Source organism: Populus euphratica, unplaced genomic scaffold (assembly GCF_000495115.2).
Source record: "Populus euphratica unplaced genomic scaffold, PopEup_1.0 scaffold405.1, whole genome shotgun sequence".
In the NCBI taxonomy this organism is placed as follows: domain Eukaryota; kingdom Viridiplantae; phylum Streptophyta; class Magnoliopsida; order Malpighiales; family Salicaceae; genus Populus; species Populus euphratica.
Window position 1 is genome coordinate 2,112 of NW_011500289.1, and position 7,868 is coordinate 9,979.

Here is a 7,868-nt window from a genome sequence, read left to right on the forward strand (position 1 = left end):
GCAACGGATTTTCCGTTGCTAATTGAAAAAATAAAATTTAAATGTTAATATAAAGTTGAAATTATGTAGACCGTTGATTGCATAAAATCTAAACCGTTTATTTTTGCTCTCTCCCCCCACACCGAAATACGGAGATCAACAAAATCATTTACAGCTGAAAATTATATCACTTTCACTCTTCCAGTGCATCCTTCATCCCGAATAACAATATCAATCCCTAACTGTTGAAAAATCACCTTCTCGTCATCGATTTCATCTTCCTTTATCCCAAACTGTTCATCATTTTCGCATTCATCTTCAGCATCCCTAATTTGTTTTCTTCATCTTCTTCTCCTTCATCTTACCAGTTTCAATATTTCTATATAAACCAAGAAAAATAGAGACCCATGGTAACATCGCACCAGACCCATCATCATCAGTTTCGAACATCCTGATTTACCCCTTCTCTGTAAACGGGTTAGGTTTTGCACTTTTTTCTTCAATAGCTCAGGTAACTAATTTAGGGTTTTTATTTTTTTTGTTGCAATTGAAGTTACACTAAACAGTTCTAACCTAAATTTTCTAATCTCAGGTGTTATTTTTTCGTGTTGATCCATCTCCCTCATCTGTAACTGAAGAACACAGGTAACAATTTTTTTTTCCGATACTTTGAATAATGGTTTTAGGCTATTAATTCAATAATATAAGGTTTATAAAATGTTTTTACCATTATTTATAACCTAATTATGAATGTTTAATTGAAAATTTATGAAAACCCCCAAATTAATTTTTAGGGTTACGGTTCATAAATTGAATGATTTTATGCAACTTGACCAATGCTGGCAATTCTTGTGTCTGGAAGAGAGTGATTTATGGAAATTATGCCTGTTTAATTGAAAATTTAGCAAAACCCCCAATTTAATTTTTAACAATTAGTATTTTGATGCCGGGTGTTCTTTGATGTCTGCAAGTCTTTTTGTCCTCCTGTGCGCTGTGATTTGAATGTATTCATATGCTTATATATATAAAAAGAAACTTGGTTGTTGATGTTGTGTTTTATTTTTGTATCTTCATTCATTCTTTTTAAGCAAGCTAAACATGCTCTCTTTATTTCTGGGGTAATCGCGTGGATGGTTGTACAAATAAATATACACTTACTATTTGGTGGATTAGTTTGTGAGATGATGAATATCAAGTTAGATTCGTGTCCATGAGTTAGTTTTTTTCTGGCGACCTTACTATAGCTAAAGAGTCTTGAAGGAGTCCTTTTAACATGGCGGCGCTAGCTATTAGTATTGTTGCCGTGGTAAACAAATAGTTACTAGTGAAAGCTTTCTTTATTTTGATGGTTTAGAAGAGTGGCTTGTCCTGGATAATGGCGGTAGAATGTCAGCACCACATACTAGTTGAACATGCCATAACAGTAGCAATTGCTTGGAGATATTTTAATTGGAACTCTCTCTATTCTCTATATACATTGTCTCGGGTTTCCAAGTTCTCGGTAGGGCATATATGCCTCTATAATTAAGGTGGGTTTGACAAGAACTTGATTCTACTTTTTTTTATTTTTTTTATCCCAAGTTAAAAAAGATGTGCATGGATGGAAGTTGGGCGGCTTAATGTTTATGGTGGTTATGCTTGGAACAGGAGGAAAAAATTGCTCTCAACAAAGTAGATTCTAAAAGGCTATCTTAAGAGATAATTGTATATGATAACATGGAAATATTCCACTTTTCATAACTGAAAGATAGCCAAGAAAACCTTGTAATATCAAATATTTATGTCAATTCTTGGATTTCATTGATGTCAGATGTTTATGAAATTAATACTTGCTTTAGGAACTTGATTCTAGTTCCATTGCTTTATCTGTCGAAGCCCTTTTCCTTTTCCTGAATAATAAAGTTCTCAAGTGATTTATTTTGACTGTTAGTAGACATAAATGTATGTATATGTGTCTGTGGAGAGCATGAAACATGCTTAATCATTTCAATCAACTAAAGGTTAGTTGAAACTGAAAATCAACTAAAGCTAATTTGATCCCTGTAGTACCGTAAAGCAGTATGCTTTCAATATTTAATTATCCATAAAGACGTAGTTTGTAAAGGACAAAACCAAATCAGTATAACCTTGTGTTTATTCTTGAGTATGCTTAATAAGGTTAATCTTAAAAGAGAAGTATTCTCAATAAGGTACATGAATTATTTCGGGAATATTTTAGCAACACATCATCTCTGCCTTTGTTGAGATGACTAAAGCTCACAATTGTTGTGGAGCTGTCAAGCTCTTAGATTTACAGAGATATGGAGATATGAAAAGAAGAAAAGAGGCCCCCCCACCCTCCAAAAATAAAAACAAAAACAATAGGCTACTTGTTGATGCTTGTTTGGAAATGTCGCTACAACTACGATTGCATCAATGTTTTCAAACAAAAAATATCATAATAAATATTCATGTCTACAGTAACAAAAAATGCTCTTAATTATATTTTAATATGATAGTCACATTGAGAATTTAAAAAGGTTAGAGAAACAAAGTAAGAAATGGGACATGATTTTTTAATACATTAAATATAATAATTGCACTATTTAATTTCATTTATGTATATATTTTGCTTTCTCTGGTTTTAAAAATTTCCTTAATTTAACTATTTTTTTATTTTATTTTTTTTAACTCAAAAGCATTCTAGATATAATAGGAAGTTTGGAACTTGCTATATAATTAATCTACATGTATGCTTCAGCTATTGAATTTTGGATAAAAATCTATGATATTTACTCATTTTGTTACAGTACCTAATGCTTGCTTTGTTATTTGGTTTTTTTTTTAATTTCTGGGTCCTGACATGACTTTGTTCAATATTTTTTTTTAATTTCTAGGTCCTGACATGACTTTGTTCAATATGATGAATTAGGTTTTTAAGCGTGGCAGCAAGTTATCTTCCTCAATAATTAATCAGCCTTTGGGTTCTTCTTGGCACGAAAGCGGTGTGTTGCGTTCTTATTATTATTTACTATGGTCTCCTTAATGCTTTGTTCTTTTGAGGTCTTGTACTCTTATACTACATGTCATTTACATGGAATATCATTTAATGCATCCAGCTTCCTTTGTGCTATGCTTTTTGTACCTTGTTGTTTTGCTCCTTGAACTAAAAGCATGTCATTAGAATTTCCTTTTATACAAAGGTTTGGTTTTGTAGAAAAATTATGTCCTATCCATAAAAATTCATATTAAGTTATAGGTTTTAAGAGATAATAATTACAGTAAATTATAATTAATTTTTTTGAAAACTATAAGTTAGTTCCTTGTTATTAAATTAAATGAATTTTTAAAAAAAACTATAAGTTAGTTCCTTGTTATTAAATTAAATGAAATTTATTAGGTTGGATCTTAAATGAAAAAAAATATTTGTTATGAGAAGACAAGTGCCAAAAAAATAATTGATATTTAATTATTATTTCACTATGATATAAAACATAGATACATTGTATATAATTAAAGAGACAAAGATACAAATTTTGGAATAAAAATAAAAAGATCTGAATATATGATTATGATTTCTAAAAATAAAAAGATCCGAATATATGATTATGATTTCATTTACCATTTCTTAGTTTACCAAAAAAAAGATTTGAATAAAAATAAAATTTTTTGATGGATCTAATAAAAATAAAAGGCCCCCAAAAAAAAAACTCATTTGAGGTTGTAACAAAAGTTAGAAGGATCAATAAAAAAAAAAAAAACTCATTTGAGGTTGTAACAAAAGTTAGAAGGATCAATAAAAAAAAAATCCAAAACTACTATAAAGATAAATTTATTTAATATTTTTTCAACTAAATATTTTTTTTCTTTATCCGTTTATTCTGTATAAAATACTAATCAAACATAATCTAAAAGTGTACTTTTGTCAATAATTGGAAAATATAAATGAAAATTATTAAGATTTATTTAAAGCAATTAACAAAAATTCAATAACAAAGACTAGAAGGAAAATAATTATCCAGGTTTTTACAAACATGTGCATATATCCCATCATTAACATTTTTTAGCTTGATATATGTTTGAACTGGACAAATAATTATAGTTTATTCATGTTGTACATATTTTATTTTAAAGGATTGTTTGTTTATTTATGTTGTACATATTGTATTTTAAAGGATTGTTTAAATAGTAGTAGTTAAAGAAGTATGCTTATTTCTAAAAATGCTTATTGGTGTTGTCCTGTTAATTAGATTAACATGGATGATCGATCATGGATGTATCGTCGTCTTATGGATGGTCGCCTTCGTCCTGAATACATTACCGGTGTTAGAAGATTTATCAATTTTGCATTTTCAATTGATAAAAATATATCTGGGGGAAAAATTAGATGTCCTTGTGTGAGGTGCAAAAATCAAAAGTTTTTAAAGGAAGATGATGTTTGTAAACATCTATTGACAAAAGGTTTTATACCTTGTTATGAAAATTGGACAGTACATGGGGAGCCTTATGTTGCAGAACCAATATTGGCTGGACCTTCATCAATTGGAATGAGTCATGTTGTGAATGATGTTTGTCTAGAGAATCCATATAGAAATCTAGTTATAGATGCAATGGGGGTTGGTGATGCATTCTATAACGATAACGTGTCTAGTCCTATGGTAGTAGGGGAAATTCCAAATCCGGAGGCAACTAAATTTTTTAATCTTTTGAAAGCTGCGGAGGAGCCGTTATGGGATGGGTGTACCAAGCAATCCAAATTATCTGCTTGTGTACAATTGCTTAATATGAAGTCAACATTTAATTTGACTCAGAATGCCTTCAACAATTTTATTGATTTCACAAAAAGTTGCATGCCTAATGATGAAAATTTGGTATCAAATTTTTATGATGCCAAGAAATTTATGCGACCACTTGGACTTGGTTATGAGAAATTTGATGTGTGTCCTAATTATTGTATGTTGTACTATGGGGCTGATGCAATGAAAACAAATTGTGATTTTTGTGGAAGTTCACGATACAAACCTAGAAATCCAACTAGTAAAGGTTCCAATAAGGCAGAGAAGCAACTTCGATACTTTCCCTTAACACCAAGGCTTCAAAGACTGTTCATGTCTCCATATCATGCCAAAGATATGACATGGCATCATTTTCACAAGTCAGATAATGGGGTTATGGTGCACCCATCTGATGGGGAGGCATGGAAGGAGTTTAATCGTGTTCACTTCAGCTTTGCATCAGATCCGAGAAATATTCGATTAGGGTTGTGCACTGATGGGTTTTGTCCATTTGACATGTCTTCAAATACATACTCTTGTTGGCCAGTAATTGTGACTGTTTATAATTTGCCTCCATGGAAGTGCATGACTAGACCATTCATGTTTTTGACAATGCTGATTCCTAGGCCAAAGAATCCGGGTAAAAAGCTTGATGTTTTTCTAAGACTTTGATTGATGAGTTAAAGAATTTATGGTCTGTTGGTGTTGAAACATATGATGTCTACAGAAAAGAAAATTTTCAATTAAGGGCAGCTTTGATGTGGACCATTAGTGACTTTCCAGCATATGGCATGTTATCGGGGTGGAGTACTCATGGAAATCTGTCTTGTCCTTATTGTATGGAGCATAGCAAGGCTTTTAGATTAAAAAATGGACGGAAAACTACATTTTTTGATTGTCATCGACGATTCCTACCCATGAACCACCCATATAGACATCAATCTGATAAGTTTTTGAAAGGAGTAATTGAAAGGCTCCCTCCTATACCTCGTCCATCTGGTTTGGAAATGTTAAATGAAGTGTCCAAGTATACTGAGGGACATATTGGAGGTTCATCATATAATGTTAAAATTCCGGGATTTGGTGTTAAACACAATTGGGTGAAGAAGAGTATTTTCTGGGAGCTTCCATATTGGCATACAAATTTGATTCGTCATAATCTTGATGTCATGCATATTGAGAAAAATATCTTTGACAATATTTTTTATACAGTAATGGATTGTCCTTATAGAAGCAAGGACAATTTAAAGGCTAGGTTGGATATTCAATTGTATTGTCATAAGCCAAATTTACATTTGCAACAAGATATGAGTGGTCGGGTTTACAAACCTAAAAGCACTTATTGTCTACACAAGAAACAACAACAAGAAGTGTTGTCATGGATGAAGGAATTATCATTTCCTGATGGTTATGCTTCAAGCATTTCACGATGTGTGAAAGAGGCACAATGTAAGGTTTCGGGGATGAAGAGCCATGATTGTCATGTCTTCATTCAAAGACTTCTTCCAACCGCTTTCCGACCTTACTTACCTAGGCCATTGTGGGAGGCATTAACTGAACTATCCGTATTTTTTCGAGATATTTGTTCAACAAATTTAAATGCCCAGCACATGGAGTTAATGCAGATGAATATAATTGAAATAATTTGCAAACTTGAAAGGATTTTTCCTCCATCCTTCTTTGACTCCATGGAACACTTGATGATACATCTACCTTACGAGGCAAAAGTTGGTGGACCAGTTCAATATCGATGGATGTATCCATTTGAACGGTATGTTTCATACTATGTTCATTTTATTCATTTTTTTTTAATAAACTAATTGAAAAAAATGATATAGGTATATGTTTTATTTGAAGAAGAAAGTTACCAATAAAGCTAAAGTTGAGGGTTCCATATGTGAAGCGTACTTGATTGATGAAATTACCAATTTTGCATCTCATTATTTTGGTGATGACGTGCAAACAATTTGGAATCGAGTTCCACGGAATGATGATGGTGGCCTTAAAAGTGTAGATGGATGTCTCTCTATTTTTTCCTATCCAGGAAAAAAATTATCCAAAAGATTTTATAGAAGGCAGTTGTCACATGCTGAAATGCAAATTGCGCATAACTATGTGATATTCAATTGTCAAGAACTGAAGCCTTATTTAGAGTAAGTATGAAATATTATTTTTTACTAAATTTCTAATAATTTATTATTAACTTTAACATTTTTTAAATATTAGGCAATGCCGTCAAGAGCTAAAGTCACAACAACCATATGCGAGTGATGGTGAAATTGAAAAATTATGCGAAGTGATCTTTCCAAATTGGTTAAAAAATAATGTAAGTATTTTAATAAAATTAATTTATATTTTATGTCAATTAGTTACTTTAAAAATATTATTAATCTCTTTTAAATTATTATTTCTTATGGAGTTAACTATTATGCTAGGTGGAATACCAATCTAATGGAATTCAAAATCAGCTCTTTGGACTTGCTATGGGCCCTTCAACTTCAGTGAAATGCTATAATGGGTATTATGTGAATGGTTTTAAATTTCATACTCAACGTTATGGTTGTTTTAAAAAGACAATGAATAGTGGAGTTTGTGTGAAAGGAAGTTGCTATGATGATAATGAACGTGATTATTATGGAATGCTTAAAGAAGTTGTTCGGCTAAAATACTTAGGGAGTAAGTGCAAGTTATTTATGTTTAAATGTAATTGGTATGATACAAGACGAGGAATTAGAGTGCATCCTTCGAATGGTTTGGTTGAAATCAAGCATACATCTCGACTACAAGGAAATGAAGATTTTGTGCTAGCACAACAATGTCAACAAGTCTACTATACATATCCACCTGGTAATAAATCATCTGAATGGTGGACGGTTATTAAGACAATTGCTAGAAGTCGTTATAATGTTGACATGGGTGAATTTATTAAAGATGCCAACAATGTAACATCATTTGATGTTGATCAATCAGATGAGATTTCTCAACCATGTTGTGTCCTTCCTACTCAAACACTTGATGATCCAAATATACTTGTTGAATCATCTTATTATGAAGAAATCGGGCAACATGAATTGCTTCAACTTGACATAAATTGGGGAAACAAAGATGATGAAGAAGAAGATGATGATGGTGACG

At 31.6% G+C, this 7,868-nt stretch overlaps 1 protein-coding gene and 1 long non-coding RNA gene across 2 annotated transcripts in view; both read left to right on the forward strand.

Annotated features, from left to right (window-relative positions):
- Positions 1-362: 362 nt before the first annotated feature.
- LOC105113239 (uncharacterized) lies at positions 363-4,567 on the forward strand. Its single transcript, XR_839917.1, has 4 exons — positions 363-490; positions 572-624; positions 2,891-2,963; positions 4,209-4,567. It is a non-coding gene; the product is annotated as an uncharacterized LOC105113239 (long non-coding RNA).
- A 1-nt stretch (position 4,568) lies between these two features.
- Positions 4,569-7,868, forward strand: part of LOC105113251 (uncharacterized) — a 6,269-nt gene continuing 2,969 nt past the window's right edge. Inside the window, exons 1-5 of the mRNA XM_011009348.1 lie at positions 4,569-5,279; positions 5,420-6,504; positions 6,572-6,886; positions 6,960-7,059; positions 7,169-7,862. Coding sequence (XP_011007650.1) covers positions 4,569-5,279; positions 5,420-6,504; positions 6,572-6,886; positions 6,960-7,059; positions 7,169-7,862 — 2,905 coding nt within the window. The remainder of the gene's footprint in view (positions 5,280-5,419; positions 6,505-6,571; positions 6,887-6,959; positions 7,060-7,168; positions 7,863-7,868) is intronic.